Here is a 20,670-nt window from a genome sequence, read left to right as displayed (position 1 = left end):
TTTAGACTGTACCTTGGGTTCGAAAACAACACAGAGTAAACTGGTCACTCTGACGTAAAGGGATGTCTAAAATGATAAGATTTATCCAGTGCATAAGTGATAGTGATTTTATGGATGGTCTATTTATGGAACCATACGAACACTCGTCCATACAGAATGCAAATTTCGGCGTGAGCATTTCCTATAGCAAGTGGCATTTTCCCTCGTGAACCGGTTATGTCAGACACGCGGACCTGTTACTAGGTGATATGCAGTTTCGGCTCCGTGTTGGCCTCAGCCATTCCCTGAACAGAAGAAATAAATAGACATTTTAACTTCAAAGGTTGATTAGGGGCTGATGGTGAAAATGCAAGTCTGATATCCATACGACTACTACGCCTATAGGACTTCCTATCTACGTGGAAAAGAAGCCGCGGGAGATAATAATCTCACTTCATTTCGCGTCCAGGTAGGCAATGCGCCTCTGGTTTATCGTCACATCTGTGAAGAAAGATTAGCCGATCTTCACGATCAGAGAATAGCCTAGGCTACTCTAACTGTAGGATATGTAAACCTTACAAGTTAGTTGTTAAATTTGTAAAACATTTGTGATATTTGGCCTAGGCTAATATATCAGGCAGTATTGCTTTTCGTGACTTCAGAAGTTCCAAAATATGCGTAGGCCTATATTTGGAGTCAATCATGATAGGCTACCATCAGAAATTATCTGACGAATTATTGTAGGTAGGCTATATTTTCTGAATGCGGACCTCCATTGTTGCAACTTTGTTTAGTCACAAAAGACTAAGCCCACTATGTATTTATTTTTTTGCCACAAAATAAAGTAGGCATAGGCAGCGGTGAAAGTAGTTTTTATTTCTTGGTGGTACTATGATATAGTTATAATGCGCGCGCCGAAAATTTCACTTAGCCTACTTATTTATTATTTATTTATTTGTTTATTTACTGTATTATAGTCTACTTATCAAGCATTCACTAGGACTTGTCACTCTAGTATCACTCTTTAACCCACCTGCATCTGTTTTTGATTATGAATAAATTGCAAACACTTAATTTCAACATTTATTTATTTATTTAACCTAGTTACTCTGCTCGCTCCCACTTCCAATCAATTTTTTTATATAGGCTACTGCATATCATGAAACACGTTTCTTTGAGTCATGCCTTTTTATTTGGGAGACTGCAACATACTTCTGTCCGCTAAAACACTTTCATTATTGCTGCGCAAGATCTGGTTAAGCCGTACACGCACTGTCTGTCTCCTGTCTCTCCAGCGAAACACTGCACACATAAAACCAGAATAGGCTATTGAAACACCAACATATTTTTCTTTAGCCTGTATGTTTTTTTTTATTTGGGAGACTTTCCAAGAAACGTCCGTCTGCTAAAACACTTTGGATACCAGTGCACGTTGGCGCAATTACTGTAGGCTACTGTACGCGCGCTATAGCTTGCTCGTTGTCTGTCCAGCTGCACGGGAGGTTTAGACACAATTCAGATACAGTTCAGAACGATGTATATGAAATATATTTTGGGGAAACGTGTTGCTTCTGGTAATTTGACGTTAGCAGTTGTGTTGTCATGCTGTAAGTGCTATATTTTTCAGAGACAGTATAGTTAGAGGGTATAGTACCCTCTCCAAATATTTTAGTGGTACTCCGTACCGGCCAGTACCGGCTTACTTTCACCCCTGGGCATAGGTGAATTTAAGCGGTGGTGCATTGAGTTGTCTATGAAATCAAGTCAGGATCAGTCAGTCTCGGCATATTCCCTTGCTGCATTGAAAAAAATTCCTGTCAGTTTGGGAGTGCATCTTTTGGGGGAAAAGGCAAATGGCAGGGAAAGGGGTGATTTCTATTCTGCAAATACAAAGTTATATAACAAAACACCAATAAGAGTATATATGAATTCCCATGCTTGAAATGAAATTAAATTTATCTACTGACCAAAAGTTAGCAGCTCTGGTATAATTTAGCAATAAATAAACTGAATTTCCTTAACACACAATCAATTGTGGAAAAGTTGAACTGAACAATAACCCTGAAACACATAAACTCCTCTGCTGTAGGTCCAGTGGAGTAAAGTGCACTTTCATTTGGGTGTGGTTTTCTGTCAAGTCTGTAAAGAAATACTGCTGATGACCCATTTGCCGAACCCAGGCATGGCGAACGACACCCCTGAGGACACCACTACAATTGGTGACACCTTTACAGAAGAGGCTGAGGTGGGGTATAGATCCTTGAATTAGTTAAAAGACTACAATCTTTCAAGAATCTTTCCCAAATCTTGTCAAAGTTGTTTGGTAAGGTGGCCATGAGACTGAATTCACTATGAGTAATTATAGTGCAAGTAAATAGTGCTTCTCTAAAACATAGCCTGCTTGATTCAACCAGCTTGCTTCAAAGAGTTAAGTGAGAACATAGTCACTCACACCCAGTAACTTCTTTTCAAAGACATTGTGTAAGTGCATTACATGTACTTGCCATTGCACTACTAGGGCCCTTAACACTAGTTTAGATGTCCAGTCTCATTCTCCACACTCACAGACAGACTTTGATGCGTGTTTCAGGTAAGTTTGTGGAGGCCAAGAGCTATCCCACTGTGAAATCATGAAGTGCATGAGGGCTTGTTAACTTTCTGATCCCTCCGTAAGTTGCATTCATGCAGACTTTACCATGATGTGAAACACAGGGGAGGCCTGGAAGCTTAAAAAAAAAAAAAAAAAAAAAATGCAATCAGCAACTGCCATGAAACCCAAATAGTTGCCAACATGTTTTTGGTGTTCAATTTAACAATATGTCACAGGTGCTGTCTCATTATTCTTGTTAGCGTTGAAGGTGTTAGGAGAATACTGCCCTCTACTGGCTATAATGTCTTTATTTTTTTATCCTCTTTATAGACAATCTCCTGTACATCTTAAAGCTAATTTCTCATTCTTTGTTTAAATTAGTGGTTTGATTCAGTTGGACTGTTTGTAACAACACCTCAAGTCCCACCAACCAGCTACAAGCAGAGGAATGAGGAGTTCAGAAAGCTGTTCAAAGAACAAGCAGCTTCTGAGATGCTCATCACAGGTGAACTATACCCAGATAAAGGTCGCTACAGGAGCATCTTTATCCTGTAAGGTGTATACCATATCAACGAGTCTTCATATCATATCAATCCCCATGACAACGGATATTTTTTTCAGATTACACCTGTGCACTCCAGAGGGACCTTCTACTGCAGGGACGGATATACCTGTCGGAAAACTTGTTGTGTTTCTACAGTAATGTATTTCGGGGAACAAAGGTGAGAAGTTTGTTGAAGTGTAAATTTAAAGATGTAACACCACCAGTCAAGGACTTTGTCAGGTCCTTATAGCTGTGAAATTATTCAGTGATATGGAATGCTATACTGACACAAGCAAGCTTGATAAATAGAATAACAACAGAACATATAGGACACTGTAATAGTACTGCTTCTGGAAAAAGGATACTGCTGTTTAGAGTTAATGTCATTTTATATTAATTAAAACATTACACGCAAGCAATGGAAGTTTTTGACATACAAATGTTTGAAAAGCACAGGTTACCATATTGATTTGGAGACACTGTGACACTTAATATCCCTGTCACTACTTAGTACACAATGAAATGCTCATCTAGAAAACAAACCACAGTTTTACATTTTCATGAATATGCCTTCAATCTTTTTGCATATGAACATTTTTCACAGATTGTCGTGAACCTGATGGATATCACAGCCATGACCAGAGAAAAGACAGCAAGATGGATTCCAAACGCTATTCAGATCTCCACAGATGCAGAAAAGGTATGCTGCTCACCCTGCTTAATTTTTTTAGATTTATTTAGCACACCCTATTTTCCTAAGCAACGTCTAGAGTAATGCAGATGTTCATTTTGCCATTAGTGTGTGTGTGTTGATGGTAATTTTGATGCCACAGATGAATAAAGACCCTGTCAGACCAATAGCATGAAAAATCAGGAACAGAGTTTATTTACAATGATGCGCATCAAGGAAGAGACAGCATGACTTCACCTAAAGATCCATCAGCTGCTCTAACTAGACAAGGAAATAGTTAGGGTTTAAGTAGCCTTCCAGGCTGACGGGAGATGATGTTGGTCATTCCATCTCACGTGGACTACACTGAATCAGACTCTGATTAAAGGCAACCTGGCAATCCGGAGCAGATAGCTACTGACGCAACCATGCAGAACAGTGGAACACTGCAAAGTCATAATATTCCCGCTTATCTCTAAATACAGTCACACACAAATATACACAGGGACAGTACAGATATCATAGTCATTACATAGAATCATACTTTTTAGTATCAAAGTGATCCACTAATAAGAAATGCAGAACATTAAACCACATATTGGAATATTGGGCATAATGCAGAACATTAAACCACATATTGGAATATTGGACATAATGTTCTATTCCACTTTCTCTCAGCGTGCCCTGGGTATATCACATGCCCTGGGTGAACCCTTTGACTCTACCATTTGAGCTACACAAACACAAACATGGAAGCAGTTCCAGGGGCATGTTTGGGAAATGTATTTATCTAGATATTTATTTGTATTGTGACTATTTGTTTACTTTCCATACAGCTGTTCTTCACATCATTCGCTGCCAGGGAAAAAAGTTTCCAGAGCATATTCCGGATGTGGCAGAATACCTTGCTGAATAAGGTATAACTCAGTCTAGCTGTTTTGTCTTGTTTTGTCTACATGGTTTCACACTCTGTAGGCTGTCTGTTTGTCTGTCAAGTGTGAATAGTGAACATAATATTTGTGTGTCGAGTATGCCACACGTCTTTTTCCAATTGAATATATTTTTATATATGTATGCATTTGTACATTTTGAATGCAAACCAAACACATATGTGAGCTATTCTGTAGCCAATAATGAGATTTATGGATATTGCTCAACTCACAGACTCAACAGAACCCAACATCAATACTTGTAGGATATTAGAAATTGATTAGATTAGAATCTAATCTAATCTAATCAATTTAATCTTTAATATAACAAATTAAATCCAACTCAGGTTTACATGCAGAACAAAACAATTTCAAATAGTTTGAAATAAATAAATAAATAAATAAAAAAAAAAAAAAATAGTTTAAAGACGTTTTATGTAGCTGATGCTTCACACCTTTAGACCAAGTACAGGGAAGTATTTTGTCCATTAAAAGACTCAGATAAAAATGAGGCAATAACAACACTATATTGTGTCATCAGAAAGACACAAAAGAGCTGGACTAACATGTATAAGGTAGGCTATTTGTAGAAGGCTAGTCTCTTAGTTAGAATAGGTTTTACGACTGACCCTAAAACTACAAGAAAATGTAGGATTGCTGGTGGTACTGAAACGTGCATTTCCAAAATGTAAACACGCCTTGTGCTGCCTATTGCAGTTTCTGGTTAGACAAGAAACGGTGTCAGGTAACCTGTTGCTTTCATATGTAAAGTTTCCTTGTACAGCCCTCTTTGTCCATTGTTTGTTGTTCCTAGCATGAAACTATACTCTGAAGACCATGGGTCGGGGGACCTCACGCTTGAAAAAAACAAGTATTGTTGAATCAGTCTCGTCATTCGGGAGTTTGACAAGCTAGCAAATGAAAGGAAAGTTCAATGACCTTTGAGGTGTGGCTTGTTAGGTTACTGCACGAGCTCCCTTAAAGCAAACTACAACTACGCCTGGCAGACAACGGGAAGAAACTGTCCTATGATGTTCAATATACAGTCTGAAATTATTGTGTGAGTTAATTATGCTAAGAAAGAATTTGACTTTGTTACTACGCTAATGGGCGGAGCGCTCTATGGACTTGCCGAAAGCGAGATAACTTCCTGATTTGGACAATACTCATTTGACAGCGCACAGGTATAGTTCGCCTAGGTGACGAGGCAGGTAGTCAGGCTGGCAAACTAGAGGGAAGAAAGCGGCTTCAACTAAAGTAAGTAAATTAAGAGTTTATTTTGGTGTTGGTTTGTTTAATACACGAGCGTGCGTAATGAATGGCCTGCGCAAAATTCTCTCACAAGCTAAGGTGTTTTTTGGTTTGTTGTTTTTTCTTTCTTTCTGTGATAACCATATGGCCGTTTGAGTGCACTTGTTCAGGAATTGGTGTTAAACAGCGTATCTACCATTGGCATCGTCAATTTGTACTTGTATTGTTTTTCTTTTGTTAGCCTGTTTTCCACCTTCATAGATTGATATGTCACTTTTATGATTAATTTACTCAACTTTGCCCTGGAGAGCGCTGACTCCACTCTAGAAGCGTTAATGCGCTATTGGCACGGGAGTAGGCCTAGTATCGACTAATGCGGGCATATTTTATGATGACCTGACTGTAACTGCTGTGTTTGCCCATGCCCGGTTGTCCTAGGTGAAACTTAACCAGATAAAGATCAAGTTCAGCCTGAATCAGGCTGGAGCTGTGCGTTGTAGAAGTGAACAATGTGAGAAGAGGCGAGATTGGGTTTAAACAGGCCTTCTTTCTTTTGACAAAGAAAAATGATCGGAACTGGTCTCTTCATTTTAATGTGTGCCTCTCTCTTGCAGCCACTAACCAGACAAGAACTGTGGCAGATGGTCAAGCAGCACTATGGAAATGACTTGGGTTTGAGTCACGATGAAATGGATAACGCACAGATATCAGCAGATGCCAATACACCCACCAATCCCAGGTGCCATGATCGACTTTCCCACACGCGTTTTGTCCATCTGAATGTGTTTAGGTCTTAAACAAAGGAAGGAGTTGTTGTGGTTTTGAAATGGGCAACGAATGGGCAAAATCATAATTGAGTTTGTTCATTCTTCATTGCTTGTCTTTTATTTTGTGTCTGTCTTCCTCTGTTAGTCTGGCAAAAACACACACAATAATATTTAAATGCACCTTTTTATAGTGTTGTAGAGACAAATTATGTGAAATATATGCTAAAACCTACATCTGGCACATTGAAAGGGCCCTGTTTGAGTCAAATCAGTCTTTTAGGATTCCCCATCCTTGCTGTGCTCTGCTGATGGTTGACGCTTAATGTATACCCCGCACACGCACACGTGAACACACTTGAATCATAGTACTCAGACTGATTGGTACTCTGTGGTTTTGGAGAACTTTGAGTTTGTGATGCTTTGGCTTGTCAGCTACTTCTCACCAACTCCGTGCAACACAGCATGTTAGACATGCTTCAATGTACCTTTTTTTCCAATGTCACCAAGTTGCCCTTTGAAAAGTGCCAAATGAATACATTTACTAACGGACTCGTCTCTTTATCTTTAGCAGCCTGATCATGAAGTCAGAGGACCAACCCGGGAGGCTGGAGAGGCCCACTACACTCCGGCTCCAGCAGGTGGAGCTAGCCTCTTATGAGGCCTCCACGCCTCTAGGGGACGACACGCAGTCCTCTCTCGGACAGCAAAGCACACTCTCACCTAACGGGGTTTGTTTGTTTACAGCTGTTTTGCATTCACTTTTATTCTTTTGCCTGGGGGGGTATACTACACGGCAAGATTAGTGATGTGTTGAGAATAAAGTAGGGGCAGCCGTGGCCTACTGGTTAGGGCTTCGGGCTTGTAACCGAAGGGTTGCGGTTCGGTCCCCGACCGAGTAGGAAAATGTGGGCGGGGGAAGTGGTTGCTCTCCCATGCTCAGGAGGCAGGGGCTCTGGTGCCCTTGAGCAAGGCACCTAACCCCACACTGCTTCGCAAGCGCCGCTGTAGTAGGCCGCTCACTGCTCCGGGTTAGTGTGTGCTTCACCTCACTGTGTGTACACTGTGTGCTGTGTGTCTTTCACTAATTCACGGATTGGGATAAATGCAGAGACCAAATTTCCCTCACGGGATCAAAAGAGTATATATACTTATACTTATACTTAAAGCCTGAAGTGTGACGATAACAGCGACAGACCTTTGCCCCCACTTTCTGAATTTGAAAACACCTTGGGCTTTAGGCTCAGCATACGTCTTATCTCATTTAGTAGTATGCCCATCTGATGTGTTTATCTAAAGTAACAAACAGGATGGGTGTGGTAGTGCTCCTTGGGGGCTAGTTCTTCTGATGGGCACCTTGTTCTACCAGTTAAACTAGAGAGACACAAGTGCAAGCCTGCAAAAACATTCTCAAGAAGTCTTTTTGTTTTAGTTTTTGTCAGATACATTTTTGGAGTGGTGAGGTGGGTGAATGGGGTTGTCGTTGTATAAGGAACGCAGCTATAAGTATGGAATTACTTTTTTACAGTTACATGCCAATAACGAATTCATGTAAATTGCTAGTTTGAGTTTATTCACAATACCACTTCAACATTACAATAAACCAGTAGGGGTACAAAGACAGACGGGTAGAGTGAATGGGTCCCTCAAAGAAGCTAGAAAAGCTTATAGGTGGGGGCCCATGGTTCATGAAAGGGTAGTGGTACAGACAATGATATCTTATTGATATGATTCTTACCACTGGTGTGTGTGCCTGTGTGTTTTAGGATGACTCCTGCGGCACTCCACTTCTCCAGCGGAGTCCTGTGCCTTCTCTAGACCGTCACAGCTCTGAGAGGTCGTCCAAACGCTCAAACCTGGACCTCAACGCTAATGAGGACCGCCTGTCTGAACAGAGTGAGAGCGCAGAGGAGCCCGAACAACCTGGTCAGTCCTGTGTGTTTGTGTGCACAACTGTATGTCCATGACCAGAGAAGGCTAAATGTGTGTGTGTGTGTGTGCATGGAAGCACGTACTTGACTAAAGGAGGCAGAAGCACGTGGTCAGCCATCTGTGTGTATGCATTTGTGGTGTCTGTGCTAAGCAGAGGCGCATCCTCAGATCCGTGTACAGGGCCGGCTCTAGGCAGTAGCCAGAAAGCATTGTGTCTTGCCCACCCAAACAAAGTTAAGATTTTTTTTTTCAGTTGTGCATGTGTAGCCTCAAACCCAGTTTGGATGTAGATGAGTTACAGAGCTAGCACCCCCCAGAGTAGTGTCGGTACGAAAGAAAAAAAAAACAATCGGTGCTGTCTACCTCGACTTCCTGCAGCCAACAGCTAGATCAGCCAGGCAGCTACAGTGCTGCCTGGCTGCTCTAGCTGTTGCTGTCTAGCTGCTCTAGCTGTTAGCAGGGCAATAATACATCAAAATGTATTTTATAATAAAATAATAAAACCCTAATTTGAAGTGTATCAAAATAAACTACAAAATACATTAGCCACACCATGTATCAAAATAAAATACTGTATTTTTGTATTTTGAAAGTACTAAAATACTCTTGAAAGGGAGCATGATATATAATTTTGCAAACCTTCCATATGTGTCTATTTAATCTATTCCTTCATCAATACACTGACTCTGTTGATTAAGTGGACAGTGTTTGAGAGCAACAGCTTTTCTCTGCCTGTACGAGACATGCTATAACCTGCAAACAGTGAACAGATCAACCATGCTGACCTGCCTGTAACATCTCATAGCCATAGTAAATACTGTATCAGAGATGCACTCAGAAAGTTACAAATGAACTTGTCAAGCAGTACAAAGTGGAGACTCTGACATCGTCAGTGCATGCCCAGACTGAGCAATGTGGCAGGGGAACCACATAATTGGTTCCATGTGTTCCGATTGGATGATTAAAGTTCTCAAGAAACTTGAGCTTGGTATGAGAGGTGGTGTATTGTGTATGTGAGCAACCTAGAAGTTACTCTGAATCTCAATATTATAATCACAACAAGTCTGGGCAAATTACTAGGTCAGCACTATTCAGAGGCTACATTCACTTTTATGATCACATCTCCAAAAGTAGGCTATTGGTTTTACCAAAAATAAAAAAATACACACCTATAAAGTATTTTGATACAAAATATGAAGCCATTTTCTTCAACAAAATGAAAACAAATGACAAAATACTATTTTGTATTTGAAATACCTGTTTTAAATACATGTATCAGAAATACTGCCCATCCCTGGCTGTTGGCTGCAGCAACTCAAACTAGGTAGTATCAATTGTTTTTATGTTTTGTGTTTATGTACATTTTGATCAAATTTGGCCACTTTGCTATGTTGCCCACCCAAAATTTCTACCAGCCCCCCCAAATGTAGTAGGCTAGAACTGGCCCTGTCTGTGTATGTGTGTCTGTGGTGTATAATTGTGTGAGTGTAAGTGTATAGCTACAGATTTGAAAGAAGGGTAGGCTTGCCCCCCAGCCCATTAGCCCATCCCCCACAATCGCATCACAATTGCTGATGCAGGTGCATTGTCAACTCCTGAAGGTCATTTGTGTTTTGTTGCTTGTTTGTTTTTGTTCATTTGTTTTTATCACTTTCTCAGGCAGTTTTAATGCCCACCACACAAAAAGTGGAAATGAAGCCACTTTTCTTATGTGTCAGTACAGCACAGTCCAGCCCTGTCCAGTTCAATGTTATTTTTCTCATTGTCAGGCTCTGTGTAGATTTACTGACACCTCTTCTCTCTCTCTCTCTCTCTCTCTCTCTCTCTCTCTCTCTCTCTCTCTCTCTCTCTCTCTCTCTCTCTCTCTCTCTCTCTCTCTCTCTCTCTCTCTCTGTTTTTCTCCTGCAGAGGAGGAGAAGGAATGCCAGGCACAGGTGCAGGGCCGTCTCTTTATAAACCGGGTGTTCCACATCAGTGCTGAAAAGATGTTTGAGGTGCTCTTCACTGATTCCAACTTTAACCGGAGGTTCATGCACGTGCAAAAAATCTCAGGTGACTTCATTGGACATTATTAGGGGTCCAAGCAGTGAAGCTGCTGGATTCTATATTGTTCTTATTCTGATTCTTCCTCATTATTATTATTCATTCTACTGCAGAACATGTTTGATTGCAAAAAATGCAAAAACGTAAAGTGCCCACATCCAAAAACATGTGCTGGATAAAAAAAGTATTGCCATAGAAAATCTCAAGAAATTGAGCTTCCCTTTTACTTGTGTATTTAGAGTAACACCAGAAGTTACGTTTCGAGCTTCACACCATACCCATTTTTGAATAAGAGAAAAAAAAAGAGAAACTAATCTATTTCCTTCGGGCTGTTCATCTGAATCTCTCAATTTGGTACACATTATCTACAGACCGTGTTGACAAAGATTAATTAAATTTCAGAGTGTATTGTATTTGGCATTCAGACATTATTGTATTAGACAATACCTTTCACTGTCAAAGTTCCAGCTATGCTTGCTTTGATCATGAATTAGTTGAGCAAAATGCCAAAATGTGCAATGCATGCAAGCCAACACAAGAAAGTTAGTCCGTAGCCCTTTTAACACAATTATCAGGTGCTATGCTGAGTCATACAGTACGGCTTCTGCAGGTCAAACCAGTAATGATTTATAGTAACTTCCATAAGAGGCAACTACCTCATGTAGATACATGGAGCAAACCCATTATGCTCAGAAACGTCAATGAAAACTGAATTCCCTGAGATAATTGACCTCTGCAGCTGCCAGCTCTGAAACGAGTTTGGCCCTGATCTTAAATCCAGATACAACCCAGAACCTTGTTAAATCCGGACCATATCTGTTTTGCAATCAGAGGATATCAGGAACCTTGTATAAGAGTGGAGTCATTAAGTGGCCTTCATGCATTGGATGGGAGAGTAGTGTGAGTGAGTGGGCCACTGTCCAGACCTCAGCGGTACGCTGATATGTCCCTCGACTGTGTGCCATATGCCTGAGTGTCAGCCAGGCTAAAATAAGCCCCGAGGTGACATCAGTCTGTGATTTCCTACCTAAAGGGATCCTGTTTTTTTTTATGGTGGTTCTGTTTTTCTTTAATGGTGGTTTTAAACAAAGCCCAAAATGTGTAACAAAACTGTGTCTGTTGTATCAACCTTTGTATTGATTGATTTCCTGGTTTGTGTTGTATTATGAAATATGTCACAGTTATGCCATATGTCAAATGCCATGATCATATGTCACACTTGACAATGATCCCCTTTGTTATAATAACTTGTACACTTTGCAACACAGGCAAGGTTTACTCCTTGCGTGTGGAAACCTATGTGGCAATAACCCTTTTCCTGATTTCTGATGTCCCTTTTAATCATGAATTTGATTTTTGTTTTTGTCTGCGTTCTGCGGTTATTTAGGGGCAACCTCCACGCCCTGGCAGAGAGACTCTTCGGGGAGTATGAAGAGAACTATGAACTACACAGTAACCATCACCAACCCACTGGTGGGGAAGTCCTCCACCGTCACAGAGTACCAGGTCAGACAGAGGACTGTGTGTGTTAGGCTTAGCCGGAAGAGCAATGGTGCCAAGGTCATGGATTAATTTCACTAGGAGCATAAGCGCTCATAAAATTAATGCGTTTGGTGTACTCTGTCATTTTAGATAAGAGCATCTGTTTAATGACTGTGTGTGTGTGTGCGTGTGTTTGTGTGTGTGTTCAATTCCATGGGGGAATCTTTGTGTATGTGCGCACAAGCACATGCATGGTGGTGTGTGTGTGGGCATGTTCAATTCTGCGGGTGCATCTTTGTGTGTGTGTGCGCACAGGCACTTACATGCATGGCACTATAACTGTGTGTGTGTGTGTGTGTTACCTCTCTAATATGGTTTGCACCTTTCACACACACTTCTTGTTATGGCCGCCCTTCAGACTTTATACAAGGAGTCTCGGGAGGGTCAGTACTACATGGTGGATTCTGAGGTCTACACACACGACGTGCCTTACCACGACTACTTCTACACCAAGAACCGCTTCTGCATCATCCGCAGCTCTAAGAAGAAGTGTCGCCTAAGGTGAAACATCAGTTAGAACATGCATACATGCAAAGTTTCCTGTGCATAAATTAAGCCTAGTGTTAAACCTAGCCTCATAGACTAAACAAAACTCCATTTAAGTTATCTTATTCCAGGCATAAGTTTAATCCATGCACAGGATATGAAACTTGTGTAATCTTTGGTAACAGAATGTCTGTAAAAATTGTCAGTTGATGAAATAACCCTGGCAGAGTTGAGGTGTAGGACATAGAACAGTATGTTAACACTTGGGAAAGATCACATGGTAACGGAGTTACACTCCCACTAGATTTTGTGGTGCCACTCAGTAATTAATGAACTAACATTTAAGAACAATGTCAGTTTGTATGTGCCCTAGTGCTCGATAATGGAGTCACTGAAAATCACTTTTTTACTATTAAAATCAACATCATCAAACATGCAGTTCTCAAAATATAACATTAAGAAAAACTCATATAGAAGTGTTTCTATACTTGTTTCCTATAATATGACCAAAGATTTTGTGACTGACTAATTTTGGTGTACTTCTAAGACATATGTTTCATAAGTCATGGTAACGGAGTTGCATGGTAACAGTTACAAATGTTTCTATTGTTAAAACAACATTTTATTGTTTAAATTGTGACCATACATATCAACTTTGGGGCTGTTCAGAACATCTCATTTTAAGATATAGAAAGAATTCTGTGACTTTGCTGTAACAAAATTACACAGATTAACCTGAGAATATTTACTTGCATGAACATTTTCAAAGGAAATATACTAAATTAAATGTCCTACCAAGAGCCATATAAAGGTAGAGTTGCGACAACTCCATTGACGCTAATGTTCCATTTTTTTTTTTCAACAATGGCAGCTAATGGAAGCCTCAAATAGTTCCCGGAAGTTAACAATTAATAATAGCAGCAGTGCAGTTACAGCAGTATAGACTGTTTGTAGCCAACATTTCAGACTCAGATTTACATTCCTTTGCCTCATCCGAATAATAATAATAATAATAGTAGTAGTAAAGTAATAGTAGGCTATCAATAGCCTAATTATAATAATAAATGCTGGATCGACTATGACTTTTCTGCTGCTCAGTCTTTATCAGTTCCTCATCAAATAGGCCTAAATTAAAAGCGGCTAAAAGCCCAATAAATGTGCCACACATAATAGCCGAATATAAGATACTTGCCTATCCCATTTCAATTAGGCAGCACTACACCACCACGAACAAGCTGTCATTAAGTGTTTGCGTTTAGTAGGCCTACAACTTGACGTGACTTTTCTTGGGCATTTAGCTTCACCATCACGTCAAGTTGTAACGTATGCGCAATGCTCATCTTGGCTATGGATTTAAGTGGCTTAAAGGCAGCAAAAGTGGGATATAGTGCAACTGCTTTCCCAAAACAATTCCTCCATGACTGTGTATTTAATCGTTTGATATGTGGATAACTTTCAGTGGACTAAACAAAAGGTAAAGATTTTGTTATCACAAGGATAGTTGGTTCGTTATATGGCGAAGCATATAGCCAACTTTGTTTGCAGCAGTGAAGCTGAGTTTGTTGTTAACATTGTTGGTAACTGTCAGAGAATTTAACCCCAACATACAAGAACCACAACACGTAGTATGGCTTTGCCCACAAACTCTGGTACCAAGAGGAGAGCCTGCTCATGTAAGGAAGAATTCCTCACACCATCAGTCTCTGTCTCAGCCCAGTGAAGGATCGTGTAAACCCCATCCCCAGAAACCAGTTTCAAACCAAGCTTGCGCTGATATGATGCATGATCACTGATCAAATTGCTATTTTCTGACAGGATGAGCACAAACAAGTTCTCTGAATCTCAATTCTTTAGCCTAGCATCTTAATGCTGTATTCACAGCACGGTGAATGACAAACGGTGACAAAATGCTGTTGTTTATGAGTTCATAGCTGGTTATTTATCAAGGACTATATCGCGTTTTATATGTTATTATGATCACTCGCATCGCATTACCATGGGGTTACTGTGTAGGTAATGCTACGGTTAATTTAACATGCCCACCATTACACTGGAGAGATGTTAGAAAACCTTTTAAACTTTTTTTTTTATTCTCCTGAGATGCTAGCTAGTTAAAGGAACCGTATGCAAGAAATGTATTTCAATTAATCATAAAATGGCCTTGATATGTCACTAGACATTAAGCAATCATGTTCATTTCAAATACTTATATCACTGACAACAGTAGTCCGGCCAGGATATTGTCATTTAAAAAGTGAAGTTGCAGCCCTCAACTGATGTTGATGTTGTGTTTTGTCATGTCATGTTGTGTTTTGGCCTGATGCGCCACCCTCCACCTATCTACTAAGGAGATACACCGCTCTAGAGTAATTTCAAATTGATTGCAGTACCAGTTTTGGCCGCAATCTTACATTTGGTTTCTTTAAGGTAGTTCGCTCATTATCTCAGATCAGTGAAGAACTACCAGAGAAAACGTTGGGGAGAACTCAAACAAGTTAATGTTAGACTTAGACTAGCTGTGTTACAGTTTCTCGTTGCAAAATTAAAATCTCCATGCGCTTTTGTAGGCTACACGCAGTCTCAAAAACACTGTTTACAGCTCTTGAGTCACGTACTAGGTCATTTTTTTTTTTATAACGATAATTTAGATAGGCCTAGGCTACACTTATGGGGTGGGTGCTACTGCGTTTTCTAAAGAATCTCCCGTCTTGGTTTTGTACAGAAATAAATATTAAGTGACACATACTTAAAAGCAATACTTTATATGGCTCTGGTCCTACCAAGGCACTTTCTTTTGGAAATAATTTTCATTTTTGGACTTTTTCATGCCATTTTCATGGTAACGGAGTTACGGTAACAGAGTTACAGAACAGCATATTTTAAAAGTATCCTAAAAACCCTTTAGATATATATTTTTCTTCATTTTCTTGTCACAACTATAAAAAGGGAAATATGTATAGCATAAACAAAAATAGAATAAGAAAAAAGTTGGTAATATCTTTCACAATTTTCAGATAAATATGCTTTTCAAGAGCACAAACCCCTAATGCCTGACACTTCACTTCATCATTATCTTCAAAATGCTGTAACTTTTGATCTAGAGCACAAAGAAAAAACTTCAACCTGTTTTGGGAACTTTAACTGATTGGTAATCATACCAGATGTGTAACATTTTATTTTTTCCCTAGATGTTAACATGCACATGATCTTCCCCACTTGGAAAAGGAACTTCCGATTGTTTTTATTCATTTCTATGCTTTTGGTTACTGTATCTCTCTTCTCTCTCTTTCTTTTCTGTCTCTGTCTTCTCTGTAGGTTGTACACCGATGTGAAGTACAAAAAGCAACCGTGGGGTCTGGTAAAGTCTTTCATCACCAAGAACTGTTGGAGTGGCCTGGACGAGTATGGCAGGCGCCTCGGTTAGTTAGTCTCTGTTGTCCTCCTCCTCCTTTTTCAGCCTTTCCTTCCTCTGCGTCTGAGGCAACCTCTGTCTGTATGCATCTATCTTTTTGTCATTCACCACGTGTTAAGGGGCTGTAAGGTGCCTCACTGCCTCTTTGTCTGCCGGTTTCTGTCGGTTTCTCTCTCTCTCTCTCTCTGTCTCTCTCTGTCTCTCTGTCTCTCTGTGCAGCCGCTGTAGGTCAATTAGCTGGGGTGAACTGCCAGCTGACAGTAAGCACTTCTCAGTAGACAGCTGCCCCTCCCCTCCTCTGAGGGAATGCATCCTAATGGCCTTTCTGTGGGGTGGAGTGGGGATTGGTGTATATGTTGGCATTGGGGGGGCAGAAGAGGGGTAGTAATGAACAAAATTGACCAGATCAAAGTAGCTCTTAAAGGCTATTAGAGAAGTGAGAGTGGTGAGCTGGGGCAGTGTCAGTAACCCCCCACTCTGGAAAAAGAGCATAACTCGCGTCCATTTCCTGAAGGTTATTTTTGCCATTCCATCATCAATTACCAAGAGGCCAGGAGGCAACGAGCACACTTTACCCATCTGATCAATGCCTCGACCTTCATGCCGGCCTTTGCTGTGGTTTAACATTGAAGCGTAGGGCAAGAGGGTAGTAGATTATCTCTGATCTTGAAGAATACATTGATGTGCCTATACATCTATATCCATAAATCCATTGTAGATGTTGGGTAGATAGCAGCACAGCTGTTTATTTCTTGCCTTGTTTGAAGAAGTTGGATTATTTATTGTGCATATGAACTACATTAATATGTACTCCTCTCTATGTAATTTATGTAATGGTTTAATTATGATTTTTCCAATATTTTGACTTTCTCCATAGTGATGCTTAGTGCTTACACAACAAATGACCTTGGAACCATAATGCCAATGTGAACAAGTGAACCTGAACTTATTTGTCTCCTTATCCAAATGTCAAACTGTACAACCCATCAACAGAGGCTGAGCTATTAGAGGAGGAAGCGGAGCTGACCCAGGGCCCCGGGGATGCTGGGAAGATGGCGAGCCTGCGGAGGAGGAGGAGGACCTACAGTCGAAACTTCCAGGAGCATATGAAGCCTGGCAAGCAGTATGGGCCCGACGCAGAGCAGCGCAGAGAAGGCCATATAGGTAAGTGTTATCCGAACAAATCAAAATATTTGTTTGGAGTTCGAACATTCTTAAAATGCTTGTGTCCCTTTTAAGGGACATGAGACACTCTTAACCATAAATATTTGTCTTGGGTATGTGCATTACGCTTGTAAATTGCACTGTAAAAACCCAACCCAACGTTTGTTTGAACATTTTACTTTACGATGTCTTTGGAAGGACCAGATATCATATGCAAGATATCATATTTAAGCTTGTCAGATATGTGTGCACACTGACTGTAACTGCCACACTATTATCTACAGTGTTACACAATACTTTGTTCACTGCCAAGTTCACCTCTCTTACATAGACCATTGTCTTTTTCTAGGCCCCATGGATGTGAAGAGCACCCACAGGTGGAACATAGCCACCATTGTGGCTGGGATGAGTTTCATGTGAGTAAAGAGAACAAAAACACTTATGTCTGTCTCTCATTCACTTACTTGTGTACACACACACTACACACACACACACTACACACACACACACACACACACACACACACTACACACACACACACACACACACACACGTTACATACAGGTACCCTGTGGTTTGTGTGACATGATCATGAATGAATTGTGTTGTGCTTACAGTGCTCATGCACATCTGTATTAAGGCAGTTTACCCTGTATAGCTGATATTTTTATGCAACCTTTGTGCCTACCATTCCAGCTCACAGTAATTGAGCTGATGTTGTAGATATCCTGTGGTGACACATTTCACAGTTTAATTAGTTCAGCTTATAGAGCTCAGTGTGTCTCAGATTGGGGTTAATTAGCTTGATTCCCAAGGACCACACACAGTGCTCCAGGTCGCTTTGAACTCCTTCTACATGCCGTTGTAGTAATTTGCCTAGTAAATGATATCCAAATATCCAAACCTATCTGTCCGTCTGTCTGTACGTGTCGTTATAGTCTTCTGATCCTGACGGTGCTGAACCTGGGTCTGTTCTTTAAGCTGTGGGCCATGGAGGATGTGGCTCATCGCATGTACTTAAGCACCAAGCATCGGCTCAGGGAGAGGGCAGAGCCCAGGTGAGACTACCTGCAGCCGGGGCTTTCTTCAACATTCTGCATGTCTTACCTGTTTTTAGTTGTTTCCTCTAAGTGCCTGAGATAGATTTGAGAATGGTGATGCGTGGGATTGTTTCTATTTGGATTTACAATTGTGCCATACAATATTGTGTGTTTGGGTGTTTTCAAGTTCAATTTAAATGATAACATTTAAAGTTCTCTATTTTCTATCACAATTTACATTTAACAGTCCAAAAACAGAACTAAGTTCAATTTAAAGTACAGCAGTCCTCCTTCTTAGTCTGACCAGCTCTTCATTCTTTAGCGTTAGTCCAAATCTTGGTCCCAAGCAAAGCACTCCACATCGGACCCATGAGGATATGCACTTACTCCGAGCAGTTCTACAAGACTCAATCAACCTTTTAGAGCAGGTAAAGCTACCTGTTTGCTCTCTGGTTTCGTCTCGTGTGTGAGTGGTATTGTATGTCCAGAGTGTGTACAGTTACAATTACACTTTAAACATCTCTTTTACTTATTCTTGGCTCTTCTTGTAGCTTCGGAGTTCTTTGGTGGTGCTACAGAAGAACTTATTGGTCCACAACAGAACCACAACTCCGCTATGAGACTTGTCTTGTATACAGTGTGACGGGGGTGGTCAGTTGCTCTCAGGATCCATCTCGCATGACGCACAAACCCGAGAAACGTCACCGTGGAGACGTCACTCACGAGATGGCTGGTTACTATGGGTATTGTCTCTGTGGGCATCTTTTTTTTGTGGCAATATCAGGTGGCTGTGTGTTTCCATGTGTACAGCCAGGAGTGCTGACTAAGTGAAGGAAGGTGGGAAAACAGGAGGGTTTGTTTTCACAAGTCGTTAGTTTCTTGTCCTCAGTTGGGCCATTATTCATTTGATTGACAGATGTGTGAACCTTTTGCTTTGGCCTCATTTTGACTTCAGTTCACTCTTGAGCCAGTTTAGGGTGTCCTTCATTTGATCCAGTTAGGCCTGGAGTCTGTCAACTGTAAATGTGTCATACGTAAACATATATCCCTGTTTATTGTTTCTGCTAAATACTTGTTTACAAGCTGACATTGTGTCTTTAGTGAACAGATATCTTGATTATTTCATTTTGAGAACTTAAGGGACAACAGTTGATAATGTGAACCTGTACATCTTTGATACTACCATATGGCCTTCTAAGTTAACTGTTTTGCACATGTTCATACATTGTCATTTTAATCTTTGCAATATTTTATATTTTATCTGTCATGTCTCACTAGATGTTAATATATTTACGAATGTGATTCCATGAATTTTATTTTCTCTTTAATGGGTTATGTGTGGTGTAACTACTAGGGTGCTGATGCTCTGTATATTGCTTCCAGAACTTGCATTTTCTCAGGGATTATTCGGCTTAATTATGTAAAACAGAAATTCAACTTTCTGGTAGAATGTTTTTTTCTTTTTTTTTTTTCTTCTTTGGATTTTAAACTATTAAAGCTATGATCCGTACATGAAAATAGTTTTCATACAGCATAGAAAAAACCATCACCACTTTTGTACACTATGGTTAAATGTAGATACATATAGGCCTATTACAAAACACTGTGACTACCTTTCATAAATGTTGCCTTCACATCACTACCTTGTCAGTTTGGCGGACATCCTGACTTGGGCTGGCCTTAGACTTAGTTGTTTAGTTTTTTTCTCAGTATGGCCAAGTTTAAGTTCACTAACCAGCACACAGCACTACACAATCATTGGGCAAAATGCAGAAATGCAGATTTTTTAATTGATTTCAGTTCAGCTGCACAGATGAGTGTTTACATGAAGTTTTTACTGATAAATGAATGGTTATTAAAAGCAATTAAAACATGGTGGTGGAATTGACATTTGCTTCCTTGCCATTTTAGTTTTCCACTTATTATTACACAACGTTTTGGAACAGTTAAATGTGTTTTTCCTGAGTCTGGGTGAAACACTCCTGATTGGTGGCAAACATCATGAGTGCCACTTTGAAGCAATGCGAGCAGCTCTGCAATTATGAGGTAGCCCTTAAATGTGGTGTGTCACACAGAATTTATAACACATGGTCAGAAATAGATTTCCAAAAATATCATTGGAACTGTCTAAACTAGATGTGAACTATTTCATGATGAAGGCTTGTCTTATCAGACAGAGATAGCCTACAAACATTGTGTAGATCAATCTTTCTGTTCAGCACAATATAGACTAGGCAACCTCTTAACCCTCCTGTTGTGTTGGTCAAATTTGACCGATTGACAATTCTTTTCTCTCAAAAATATTGATAATTTACTCTGAATAT

General features: G+C 40.2%; 1 protein-coding gene across 2 annotated transcripts; it reads left to right on the top strand.

Annotated features, from left to right (window-relative positions):
- Window positions 1-255: 255 nt before the first annotated feature.
- gramd1c (GRAM domain containing 1c) lies at window positions 256-20,234 on the top strand. 2 transcript variants are annotated; one of them, XM_048267094.1, is made up of 18 exons: window positions 256-448; window positions 2,069-2,224; window positions 2,951-3,074; window positions 3,191-3,291; window positions 3,718-3,813; window positions 4,620-4,700; window positions 6,578-6,702; window positions 7,302-7,458; window positions 8,494-8,653; window positions 10,568-10,711; window positions 12,090-12,208; window positions 12,603-12,745; window positions 16,046-16,149; window positions 17,136-17,306; window positions 17,656-17,722; window positions 18,245-18,364; window positions 18,669-18,774; window positions 18,898-20,234. In XM_048267094.1, exons 2-18 carry the CDS (start codon window positions 2,138-2,140, stop codon window positions 18,964-18,966), a joined length of 1,974 nt encoding a protein of 657 aa, XP_048123051.1. In that variant the 5' UTR covers window positions 256-448; window positions 2,069-2,137; the 3' UTR covers window positions 18,967-20,234. The 2 variants fall into 2 exon arrangements, with proteins under 2 accessions (XP_048123051.1, XP_048123050.1); XM_048267093.1 differs by having other exon boundaries at window positions 257-448; window positions 7,299-7,458.
- Window positions 20,235-20,670: the final 436 nt, after the last annotated feature.

Source organism: Alosa alosa, chromosome 16 (assembly GCF_017589495.1).
Source record: "Alosa alosa isolate M-15738 ecotype Scorff River chromosome 16, AALO_Geno_1.1, whole genome shotgun sequence".
In the NCBI taxonomy this organism is placed as follows: Eukaryota; Metazoa; Chordata; class Actinopteri; order Clupeiformes; family Clupeidae; genus Alosa; species Alosa alosa.
The sequence above is the reverse complement of the archived record's forward strand: the minus strand, read 5'-3'. Positions and strand labels throughout refer to the sequence as shown.